Consider the following 13113-nt stretch of genomic DNA (forward strand, 5'->3'; position numbering starts at 1 on the left):
AATATCTTCAGCAAGCAAATGTAAGGATGTTACAAACCACGTGGCAAGTGCTAATTTTAAAAATCTTGTATCGTTACTATTCGTCCTTCCAAGGCCATGACAAACGTGACCTGTAAAATCTTATTTGTTGGAAGAGAAGGTTACTTGAAAGGTAAGAAGATTATTAAATTTGGAAGCACCTTTTTTAACTTTGTAAGGCCTTCAGAGAAACCTGCATATATATTCAATTTAGAAGGTGTTTAATACATGAGCCTTCTGGTGACTTCCATGGGAGACTGGCAGGAAGCTTTTCTAAAAATGAACAGATATGGGGAAAGATTGCCATCCTCTCCACCAGCCTTTTTAAGGAACAAAGGTTACAATTTTGCATACTAATGTTTTTTAGGAGCCAGAGAAACCAAAAAGCCAAACAAAAGCCCTTTGAATAAGTGTTGTGGTTTAATACTGGTGGGCAGCCACCACCCAACCTCTCGCTCACTCTTCCCAATGAGAATGGAAGAGAAAATTGGAAAGGTAAAAATGAGAAAAAGCACAGGTTGAGATAAAGACAGTTTGCTAGGTAAAGTAAAGCTGACAAGCCAAGCAAAACAAAGAGCCTGTGCAGTTTTTTCCCATAGGCAGGCAAATGTTCAGCCATTTCCAAGAAATCAAGGCTTTGTAACACCTATGCAGGAAGACGGACATTGCCACTGTGAGAAATGAAGCACATACATATACCCCTTCAAATGAAACAGACTGGACAATAATACACGTCAAGTACACACGGTATTTCTGAGAGAGCTGGATAGTTAGATGAATATATGATTTTTGTTTCATTTCCATCCAAGCTAACTTAATCCCCTTGTGCTGAAACTGTAACAAAATTTTGGAAATAATCTTGTTTTCCAGGTGAGCTACAGCAGTATACGGTCATTTGATCCTGCGGTCCCAGTGGCAGGACCTCCACAAACTGTGTCAAAACTGTGGAACAGCACACACCACGTCTTTTCGCATTTACATCCTGGGACCACTTACCAGTTCTTTTTACGTGCAAGCACTGTCAAAGGGTTTGGGCCAGCAACCACAATCAATGTAACAACCAACATTTCAGGTAAAATAGATAAATTAATTTAAAAAAAAAATTGAGTGAGGCAAGAGTGGGCAGTGATCACTGTTTTTAAATGTTTTTTTCAAGACTTGACTGATCAAGAAATCTAAAACAAAACATTCCTATCACATTCTGAAAGGAGCTTTAGTATTAATGAAAATGCTTTTGACTGTACTTCCTGAACAAGTTCCGGGAAATTTCACAACTGTAGTTATCAAATGTTTAATTTTGTTTAATATTTTACTTTCATCTATAGATTTGAAAGTGCTTTCCAAACTTCAACTAATTAAGCCTTGCAGCACTCCATAAGTTACTATGTACAATTTATTTGTTTTGAAGACAAGTAAAGTCAGATTCAGAAAATTAACCGACTTACTCAACGTGCCACCACTTAGCAACATACGACTGTAACAGAACTGGAGAAGCTAACATGAAGTGTGAATTTCTTCTGCCAGCTTCAAATAGTTCTGCTTTGTTGTGCCTTTTTTTTCCACTTACTGCAGTGTGCTAAGAATTACTCTATTCATCTTAATAATGCACTGAAAACTCTAGAAAAAAAAAAGCAATGTCAAATTGAATGCTTTAATATTTTGATTTCCTTAAATTTTTATATAATTCTCAAAACATAAGATAGCTTATACAGTTGACAAGCAGAAAATGAGTCAATGCTATATCCATAGAGACTGTTGATTTTAAGGTGTGATAACTTCACAGCTTAGCAGGTAGCAAAAAAAGTCAGTCATTTAAAAATGTAGGCAGCACAAAGCAAGCTATTTCTCTTATTATCCGCCAAAATGAAACTTAAATCCTACTGTAAAGAGGTGTTAATAATGTATTGAAATGCACATACCATTTCTTTGGAAAACTATTCACCAGCTCTCCTCACCCAGTTTCCTAAAACATGCATGTGAATTGAAATGTGAGAAAACTCAAGGCAGAACTGCTTGAAATCTGCAGTAAGTTAAATGCTATATTTGTAGTTAACTTTAACAACTTGTGTCAAATTCCATCCCAGAACATAAGTACTAGCATTCATCATTCCCCAGCCCCTTCTAAAAGCAAAACAGACAAAAACAAATGCTATGTTCTGTTCATCCAGCCTATGAGGTTGTTTTGGAGTCTGATGTTTTACTCTGATTCTTTAAGGTCTTTGTGTTATTTTACACGAAATTCCAGGTCAAAACTTTCAGAGATGAGGGACATGTACCAATTACATACTTCTCTTCTAATTGTGAAGTTGGCCCAATTTGTAGGGAAAAAAAAAGTTATAGCAGTATAATATCTTGCTAGCATGCCCGTGTCCCAGCCTTTTCACTGTTTTAAGAATAAGCATCTCAAAATGTCTGAGTGATTTAGGGCTACGATGTATTCAGGCTTCTTCAGATTTATCTTCTTTCCATTCAAAAATTTTGGGAATATTGTCCAGAATCCACTGAACCTCAACTAAATGGACACAGTATGGATATGTGTTAGTTAATACTTGGAAAATACTTGTTTAATACTAGGAAAGCTTAGAAGTAGACTGTGACACCCTTTTATCTGAATTTAAGAGTTGTTTCTTTTTCCTTTTTTCTCTTATCTTGCTTTATGCTGATCTGTTGTCTAGTGTCACTCAGGATAATGATTTTGATGCAGTAACACATATATTTCAGGAAATGCTGGCTTTATTTTAATAAGGGATAAAATGGTTCCTTTCAGTTACACCTACTGAATATGGTGTAAAGAGTAATTTATAGATGAACCTTCAACAAACATTATTTCTTTGAAACAATAATATTTTCTGAAATTGACAACTTTTTAATGTGCATTTAGGATCTGAGACTAATGAAGTATAGCTTTTAGTCTTTCTTTGCTCTTCCATCTATTGATACATTATCTTAAAATTATTATATTTAAATGATTGACATCCTGCTAGAAAACACCTTTTTGGGACAATTAATTTTGAAACATAAAGGCATCATTAACAATTTTATAAAGGTAAATCTACATGCTGAAAAAAAAGAGATCTACCAAAAAAAAAACCCACACAAATATGAAGATCGTTTTCAAGGTTGTTAGAGTTTACTATCTAATGGATATCCTTTTTTTTTTTTTTTTTTTTTTTTTTTTTTTTTTTTTTTTTTACTGAAACACAGAAGATCCTGTGTCTTTCCTTGCACTAGAGTTGCTGTGAGCAACAGTATAATTAGTCAGGGCTGTGACAGGTTTGTGACGACAGGCCAAAGTTGCGTAGCTAAACTGGATGGCTAAATTGTTGGAGAAGGAAGAGAGGTGGTAGATGTAGGTCTTCAAGATTGTGAACACACTTGATTGAAAGATAGAAAGAGGGAGAAGAAAATAGATTTTGTGTTCTTGGGGTCTCTTAGCAGTCAAATCCTCCCTCACTTGAGGGAGGGAGACTTGATGGGGAGCAGGATTATCAATTGTTGCTCTAATAAAAAGCAGTGCTTGACTCAAATAATTAAAAAAAAGTCATGTAGCTGATGAATATCATGCCTTTTTATTGTATTGTGAACAGCCACAATGTCATAAAAACTCAAAATCTTTTCACTGATTTGTTTCTTATTCTTTTCCTTCCCACTCAACATCAATCAGCTCCCACTTTACCGGACTATGAAGGAGTTGATGCGTCTCTCAATGAAACTGCTACTACAATAACTGTGCTCTTGAGACCAGCACAGGCCAAAGGTGCTCCTATCAGGTAAAAAAACAAAAAACAAAAAACAAATGAAGAAACAAAACCTAAAAACTAAAGAAATCAAGAAGAGGGTTCTTTAGCTGATTATATGCTATCCTGAAGCTGATAAAACTGTTCATTTCTAAGTGATATTCATTTGATGTTACTGTTGTTTTTCTTAGCAAAATTGAGCTTGCCAATAGACCTGTAATTAAGGAGAGATTTTTTTTTTTCCCAAAAGATATTCATGACCTTAATCATCCAGCTGTCCATCTTGTTTGATTTAGGGTCCTCAGGACTACCTCCTATCCATTATCGTTTCATTTTACTTCCTCTCGGTGTCTGTGAAATATGAGGTTGAAAGGTGTTTGTCAGAAAATGGATTTGAAAATAACACTTCCTCTCCAGTGCTTCAAATCATCTGTTCTGTAGCACATATGTATGATTGGAAAATTGAAAGCTCAGAGGAAATGGGAGAAAAATACTGATGAATACAAACTATTTGACCTTTTTTTCCCACAGAGTGCTTCTTAGTAGAAATCATGTAGCAAGCTATTAAATTTTATTTGGCGTGTCCCATAATCATATTAGAATATGTCATTTATGTTAACTTCAGGGGTCCTTCCCTTTCTGCTCTCTATTGAGAGAGAATTTAATTCTGTTTGCAAAGATTAGTCCACATCCCACTCTTTTCTTCTACTCGTTAGTGCAAAATTTTTGTGGTATTATGTGGTTCCATTTGTGTTTTACTGATATGACTTCATCAGGAAGATTCAGGGACAGAGCCAAGTAATTGGGGGTTAGTTAGCTACTGAGCATCAAAACATTTTCATGCTCTTACCTTGTGACATTTGAAGAAATATGGGCTAATGCATTTTGTTCTGTGTTGCATTGTCAATTACTGTGGTTCAGCTGGTGTCCAGTAATGTGCCTGAGCCCTATGAATCTGTTTCTATTAAGAGGAGTATTTGTTTTACTTGGATGTTGTGTGGGTAAGTCACATGCCTATAAGTATTTTTATATCCTTATCACACAGTCATCCTTATGATCACTATAATTCAGTTATTTATTTGTGTCATAGAAGATCATCCAAATTAGTTTCCTCTGTAGGAGATATTGATGTAAATAAAATTGTAACCTCATACATCTGGAGTTTCTGAAAGATTGCCCTGGAGCAAACCTAGGATTTTTGTGCAGGGTGGAGAATGATAAGATGTACAGGACTTAGCTTCCTAAGGCATGGTTTTTGTCAAATTGATACACTGGAAACCAGACTTGAGATCTGAAAACACTCTCAAGATACACAAGTGCTTAAACTCATTATGCACCTCTGTATGTGCTTTTTAATACCTTCCTGGTTTCCTACTGCTGGGCACGTGCAAAGCTGTCCCTCTTTAAAAATATGATACCTCTCTCTAAGCAGTACCAAATCTTTCCAGTCTTGCACCTGGTTCCTAGAGGAACCAATGAGTTCTTTTGCCCAGAGCATATCTAACAGCACAACTGGGATCCGCTCACTGTGGTGGTGCCCATCTTTTCTACACAGACTGTTCTGCAGCATGTTTGTGTTCACAGCAGGGGGCTCCCGCATTTAGTCCCATTGCTTACCCTCAGGGAGGTCAATCTCTCATCCCAGGGTTCTCTCCTGGGGATTTTCTTTCATAACCCCGTAGCATGATGGGGCGTGGTTAGAGGATTACATGCACTTGGGGTGTTCTGCTTCTCTGTACTGTACTTGCAAGCAATTAGGTCACTGCCAAGGAAACCTGCCCCACAATGCCTCTGACTTATTCTGTCAATTTCCCTTACATCATCCTCAGTCCCATGTCATGAGGTTGTCATTCTGGCCTATGAGGGGGATGCAAAGGATCTGTGTATTAAAAGTCAATCAAAAGTTTGATAGGGATAGCTGAATAGAGTATTAGTAACTATTATTTGAGTATATTCTCAAAAAAGAGTGCATCTTTCTTCCAATCTCCCACCTTCCCTCTAACTTTAATTGATTTTGAATACCTAGGAAATTACATTAAATTTCTAATATCAGGAGACACACAAAATAAATCCTCCACTGTAACCAGGAAGCTCAGCTTTATTCTTAAAATAGGTGTTTTATTCTTTATTCTGAATGAGGAACATTCTCCAGGAAAATGTGTAAGACATTGTTCTTTCCCTGTATATTGAAATCAGTTTTTTTTTCAGCAGCTTCTTAAAAGGAGAGAAAAATGTAGCACACAAATTCAGAACTGATTCAGTGCATTTCACTAAACATTTTGACCAGTTTTACTGAAGCTTCATTCCATCCACACTGCAGTTGCTGTTCTACTATAAGCCTGTCTTGCTGTCATGAGTGTTACCAGGTAGATGGCAAAAAATGCATCACATGCCTGCAGCTGTGATTGAGTAGAGCAGGGACTCTAATGCTTCTCTTCAGCCTGACACTGAAGAATACAGCTGTTTTTTTTAGGTTTTGTTTGCACCCAGCTCTCTAATCCCTGGAGCTGCAGGCTGTCAAATGATCAATTTATTTAATAGCAGTAGGCCCATGTTATATAATAATAATAAATGCACGAATGAATAAAATTATAGAGAAAGAAAAGCTTACAGTCTGGTGCTCTTTTATAAACTGAATTATACTATGATCATGTTTTGTTGTACCTCTGCTTCTCTATCAGCACAGCCCCCAAGAAACAGATGTTCTTTAACCCAACTGAAATTTCCAGGTGGCTATCAGTTGTTTCTTTAAGACACTACATGCCATAGTCATCACAATTGTAAATGTGACTCTAAACATATCTTCCTCTACAAATGTTATCATTTAATCAATCCTAGCTTGTTTTATGATCTTCTGAAGTTTTAAATCAAATTGCATACTAAAAATCCCAAAGTAGAGAGGGCTTTGGAGGCTCAGGCTCTCTGTGAAGGATACTGTTCTGCCATCAGTCTGGTGGATTAGGTCCCAGTCAGTAGCATCAATGGTGCTTCAGTGATTCATTCAAAGACATGATTTATCACTGTAGTTTTTCTAAAGGATCATTCTGACTGACCATCAGCAAAACAATCTCCCGTACATCCTTCTTTCAAATCCGCTTCAAATGAGGTTTACAGAGAGCATAGATCAGAATCACTGTAGACAACTTTTTAATGATGAGGTTTATTTTCTGTGATATGAGAACATGTTCCCAATACCTCCGTATGCAGAATTAGGTTGTTTTCATTACGCAACAAAGTTGATCAAGTGGGCCACTACAGGAAGTGGCTAAAACATAGCTGTCAGTCAAGCTAGGCTCAGGTTGTAACTTGGGCTGTTGTTCAGTCTGGCACCTGTTGAAGCAAAGGATGCTATGTCTCCACTAGATGCACAGAAAGAATACGAAATACAAACAACACGTTTACCACTGCAATACCTATTTGAGCCAGGGGTTTGGGGGAGGGGTAAAAAGAAAGATCTGTTGATAGGGGCATCTTAATTTGCCCTTTATCAGCTTCGTTGATAGAGAGGGACTGTACAGGTTTTCTTCAGTAAAGAAAAAGGTTTTTGATCTGAAAAATAATCTCTTCATGCAAAATGTTGTCTGGGGAGCTCCTCACCTATTTAGGACTAGTAATACATGTAAAACAAAAAAAATCCACGGACAAGCAAAGTGTGTTACCTTTAAACTGTCATTTAAATGTTGATCCTTTATGGTCTTTGCAGCCAGCACGCACTCCACTTTTCATTATGCAAATTTAGCTCTGGCTTCTTTCGTTGCATCTTACAGTGGAGTGTCCTTTCTGTTATGAGTATGCAGAGTAACATATCATACATAGAATGTTGCTTTGGAACCACTGGAGTGTTAGTAAATGGGTTTTAACAGATGGCATCACCAAGGGCCCAGAGGTAAATGGTTATATTCCTGTGTGTCTTGTTAGCCTACAATGTTGCAGGAAAATACTGCCAGAAACTCTTTCCAAAGAGGATAGCTCTTTGGACTAGTTTCTTATTTTTCCTCTTTCATTTATTCTATTCTCCGGTATCACACTTCATCTCTGCCACTATAGTTATTAGGTTTTCTGGGCACTAGTAGCAGAGAAAATTGACAAAATAATTTAATGTTGCCCCATAAGTTCTGAAAAAATGAGGATTGTCTTGCCTTTGTCTTTGCCTTTTGGAGTCCCTGCAGCAATGCAGTGAAGTTTCCAGAACTCCCCTTGATTTCAGTTTTTCTGTTTTCGAATCTTTAAAACAGAACCAAAACAGAAAATTATATTCATGTAGCTGAGTTGCTTCAGGTGTCATCTGTGTTCTTAGACATATTTATTTTATTAATCTTGATAACGAGGTGAGTGTTTGTAAGGTCTTTCATGTATCCTCTCATGTATCTACATGTAGAGAGTTTAACTGTGTGTGTATATATGTGTTGTATACATACATATATACCTGTTCAAACAGTTCTTAGAATGCAAACAGCTGGGTTTTTTCTTTCTTATAAACAGGAGAATTGCTTCCTGTTCTCGGTACCAAAGTTCTGTGTACTGAGCTCTGTTTCTGTAGAGCAGGGAGAGATGATAATGAGTTGGTAGCATACTGCAGTTAGGTAGTTCCCCTGAAGGAGAGAGAAGAATTATAATTACCTGTTCTATTTCGAGAAGGTGATTTTGAAAAGTGACCAACCCATGGACCATTTCAAGATAGGTACTAGGGGGCTGGGATGGTGATTTAATAGGCCGAATGCCATCTGCTTCAGCAGTTTCTAACATTTTATCATTGACAACTGTAGAGGAATGAGGCAGTCTATCTTGGTGGAATGGACAGATTTCTGTCCATCTGTGCCTGCGTTATGGCATGTCACTTGTACTTTAGATCTGCATAGCTCTGAGCCAAGATAGAAGCCACAGCAAGGTCAAGAGGTGGAGAAGCCTGTCAGCACATTCTGTCTCTAATGATATGACAACTGCAAATTGGTGTTTCAAGCACAGCCTGGAGGCAGTCATTATGTTGGGCCTTGAAGCTGAGCTTTCTGTAATATCATTGCAAAGGAAAAATGCTAACTTCAGATGTTTCTGATTATCGGATGAAGAGATTAATCTAGTTTAAAGTCAGATTAATTCCTGTGTTTATTCGAAAGGAAAAAAAAAATCATTGTTAGGGGATTGTGTAGATATACTTGTATTGTTGTTCCCGGAAGGATAGATGCTGCGTCTTTCCACTGGCTGAATTAGACAGCTTTGCTATACTTCAGGCTTTTGTGTCTTCTCTGTATCCATGCATCCACTGTCTTTTTTTTTTTTCTTTTTTCCTGTTCTTTTTCTCTTTTTTTTTTTCTTTTTTGTTTGAAGTTTATGCAAAACAGTCAGGTTAACATTTTTACTAGACTAGACACTTGGCCACAGCAGGTGACTTTAAAGGTACACATTTTTCCTCTGTTTCTCTAGTGCCTACCAGATCGTTGTTGAGGAGCTGCACCCACACCGAACAAAGCGAGAGACAGGTGCCATGGAATGCTACCAAATCCCTGTCACCTACCAGACGGCTCTCAGCGGGGGATCACCATATTACTTTGCTGCTGAGCTGCCCCCTGGAAACCTGCCAGAGCCTGCCCCTTTCACTGTGGGTGACAACAGGACCTACCAGGGTTTCTGGAATCCACCACTGGCTCCTCGGAAAGGCTACAACATCTATTTCCAGGCCATGAGCAGCGTTGAAAAGGTGAGTGCCAACCATACCTTCCTCATGGAAGAGTAAAAGATGTGCCCCTGTGAACATGAGGGCTATCCAAGCTGGGTTTGTTGGCAGTAGCACCCTTCATTTCCATGCTATGGCAGCCTGCCATTCACATTTCGCATTACCCTTGTGTCATAGTAACTGTTACTAGTTGAAAGTTTAATACCTCTAGTATTAGTAACATACGTTATTATAAAAATTAATATTTATACCAAGTAATATGTATTAATATAATAAAATAAATAACTATATTACTAACTTGTATATTAGTAATATAGATTTTATATGTAACATAATAATACACTAATAGTATATAGTATATATTATTTACTATATATTTATGTATTTTATATAATATAGTAGATAAGCAGCAATATTACTAATATGCATATTAGTAATATGTAATATAATACACATATTATTTATAATGTGATATACTAATATTATGTAGTATATATGATATACTATAAACTTATATACTATATATATAACCAGTAATTGTCCAAGTATTGTGAGTGCTTTGCCTCTGTCTTCTTGGTAAATGGCATCCCCTGTTCTTTCCCCAACTCTCTTGACTGCGACACTTATTACTGCAGGATAAACAGAATCAGGCTGCTCAGCAGGCTGATGAAGAGTTGTAAACTTGTGGAGAGTCTCACCTGAACCTCAAATAAATAAAAAGTAAAAAAAAAAAAAAAAAAAAAAAAATTGGCTTGAGCAAAAGTAACCCCATGTCCATGGTGTGTTTCTGAGAGCCTTTATGGCAAGGTCTGCCTCAGGATTGTTCAACTGCTGTGCAGCATTCAAAGTGCAGCTGTCACTCACCTTCATTACCTCCCCAGTGCCTCCTTTTTAGCCCTGTTGCTGAGCACTGCGGCTGGCTCTGTGCATACGAAAGAGAAAAAAAGTGGCGGGAAATTAAACATCACAGTGGACTCCAGGTGGGAGGAACACCATAACACCATGGCTCTGCGGGCCCGTGCTTTTGCTCCTGAATTGTTTTTCTCTTGCAAAGGAGAGAAAGGGTAAAGGTGGTAGGCACAGAAACTTCAAATAATTAAAAATTTAGATTTTCAGTCTTTAGTTTAGAAAACTGGAGGATGTTGCTGTAAGACTCTCCACAAGAAGAGAGAGGCAACCTAGGAAGGAGCTGCTTGATAGCAAGATTGACAGCATCTGGTTCTCACCAGGACCAGGAAAGGAGTAGGAGCCATGTGTGCCCTTCCTCTGGGGTCTCTGCTCTGATCAAACAAACCATAGTTAGCAAAGAGGCTTTGCCTTGGTGCCTTTTGAAGGCAGTCTCGCTTTCTCCCTCTGGTTATGAAAACCACTTGCATCAAGTCAGAGTGAGGAAGAACCAGAAACTATTTACTGCAGCTGTTTGAAAACTGAAAGCTTTATCTGATGGAAGTTCATTTAATTTTCCCAAGAAGTAACTGCAAAAAAAGAACAAAAAGAAAAATATTAAATATATAAGTAAGACTTTGTTTTGGTGTTTACATTTTGACAGACAAGTAGAAGATAAGGGAAGAACAAATTACATTTTACTTGAACCTCAAACTTCAGTTTGTGAGAGGGTTTAATACTAAAATACTTTTACCTGGTATGATTTAAGACTTAGGATCAGATTTCTGTTTCTAGAGAGATTTGAAGGGATGTTTTAGAAGCTGGGGTTGTACTGCATTCTGCCTGGACACAGATCTAGTGGTTGAAGCATAACCTCTGGGCTACATAATATTTAAACAGGTGCTTTACTGTAAACCAGGAGGATCACCACAATAGTCAACAGAAAGTATAGTGTGCTCTGGAATAAACTGTGGGAGTGGGATGAGGGTTACACTGCGATGTTCATAGATGTTTTGAATGAGGGTAAACCGGTAAATCCAGTCACTGGGGAGAATACTAGTTAGGTAAAATTTGTTGATAACCTTCATGGAGCTTTCATTTACTTTGAAAAGTTGTATTTATAGAGCACCCTCATATCGTGACTTGGCTCATTCTGTACATACTGTGTTTTCAAAAGTTACTCTGCGATCTTCAGGAAGAGAAAGATCCCAGGGGATCCACTGAGGAGGCAGTGCAGGTGGTGGCAGGACTATATGGAGCGCATGTCATAAAATGAAGCTGTCATTAAGATACTTTCTATTTACATAATAATATCGTTTAGGATGACCTAATATAACAGCAGCTGCATCCTCTCACTCAATCTTACACTATTTTAGTGTGTTTGCCTGTAAAATTACTACACAATTGCAAAAGGATCAGAAAACACCTTTCTGGATGACTCTTATTTGTTCAAGTTGTCTGAAGTGTGCTTACCCAAGTCATTTATCTGTTTAATTGCTTCAGTTGCTGACCAAATTTCTGAAGGAAAAAAAAGTAATAATCGAAATACATAAAAATTATCTTTGCATATACAAGTCCATTTGAAGCACATCCCTGGAAAATCACTGTCTTTCCTGGGCAGATCTTATAGGTTGTAGTTCAAGTATGTCATATATGAACGGATACCTGGGCTGCCTCCCTGCTAATTCCACCCTCAAAGCATGTAGGAGAGGATATAACAGTATGCTTCAGGTGTCTCTGAGCATGCCTGTATGCAGCTAGACAATTTAGTTTGAGCACAGTGCTGAACAAATGTAACTTGTTGCTGTATTTCTGTGCCATGAAATAATTATGACCAACAATTCTCCTCCCTTTTCCACTGTAATCTCATACTGGATTCTTATGACGTGATTTCAATTTTATTTGAATAATCTGTAATTTTGCTACATCTGGGCTTTCCTGCACATTCTCTCCCCACCATTATCATGGACAGTGCAGTTCAGTGCCTAGGCAGGTTTTATCCATCTTGCTCCTTCTGTAAAGGCAAAATGACTCAGCCTCCTTCCCTGCTAAGACCAAAGACCTGAGCCACCTGATTCAGTGTCCTCAGTTGATCGGCAGGTCTAGGACTAATTCATGGAATGGGGAGGGCAAGGAAAGGAAACCTGCTCTGACTTTTTTCTTTAATTTTCCCTTCTCAACAGGAAACCAAAACTCAGTGTGTTCGAATAGCTACCAAAGGTAAGAGGTTTGTTCCCCCAAGCAAAATAGCTTTTTAATGAAATGTGGAGTTTTTGTTAAATGATTGAACCAAAGCCAGTACCATCCCTATGTTTTGAACCACTTGCTTTTCTTAAAATGTAATGGGCTACTGCTTTTTATTCTTTTGTATTGCACCAAGAGGGTGCTGTTCTAGAAGTACTCAGAAATTAGACAAATTCATGGCACCTTTTTTTTTTTTTTTTCTTTCATTTTTTTTTCCTTCCATCTGTAGTTTTCAAGATCTGCTTTTAGGCTGCTGGAGCATTGCAGGCAGCAGATAGGTGGGCTGAAGACTAGTAAGAACTCTTGGTTAAACCATTCATAATGCTAACAATTATTTCCAACCAGTGGCAGTGGAGATTTTTTCCTTCATTTAAATGAAGGACACAGTAGTTAATTTTCATATGTAAATCACAGCGTTAGATAGGCTTAGAGGAGGGCTGATTTGAGGAAAGCTTGTATGCTTTCCTCAATAACAAGTGTGGCCCAAGGCTTGAACTGACTGCATAACTCTGAGAATAAATCGTATTGACCTCACATCCAGCAGGTTAATTACATACT

General features: G+C 37.7%; 1 protein-coding gene across 10 annotated transcripts in view; it reads left to right on the plus strand.

The window, feature by feature from the left end:
• The window catches only part of PTPRK (protein tyrosine phosphatase, receptor type K), a 391069-nt gene that overhangs the window by 309892 nt on the left and 68064 nt on the right, over positions 1 to 13113 (plus strand). For all 10 annotated transcript variants that reach the window (XM_015284457.4, XM_040697913.2, XM_040697914.2 and 7 more), the window contains exons 10-13: positions 889 to 1090; positions 3683 to 3788; positions 9177 to 9450; positions 12495 to 12531. In XM_015284457.4, the coding sequence (XP_015139943.2) occupies positions 889 to 1090; positions 3683 to 3788; positions 9177 to 9450; positions 12495 to 12531 (619 nt within the window). The remainder of the gene's footprint in view (positions 1 to 888; positions 1091 to 3682; positions 3789 to 9176; positions 9451 to 12494; positions 12532 to 13113) is intronic.

The sequence above is a fragment of the Gallus gallus genome, chromosome 3 (genome assembly GCF_016699485.2).
Source record: "Gallus gallus isolate bGalGal1 chromosome 3, bGalGal1.mat.broiler.GRCg7b, whole genome shotgun sequence".
Classification (NCBI taxonomy): Eukaryota; Metazoa; Chordata; class Aves; order Galliformes; family Phasianidae; genus Gallus; species Gallus gallus.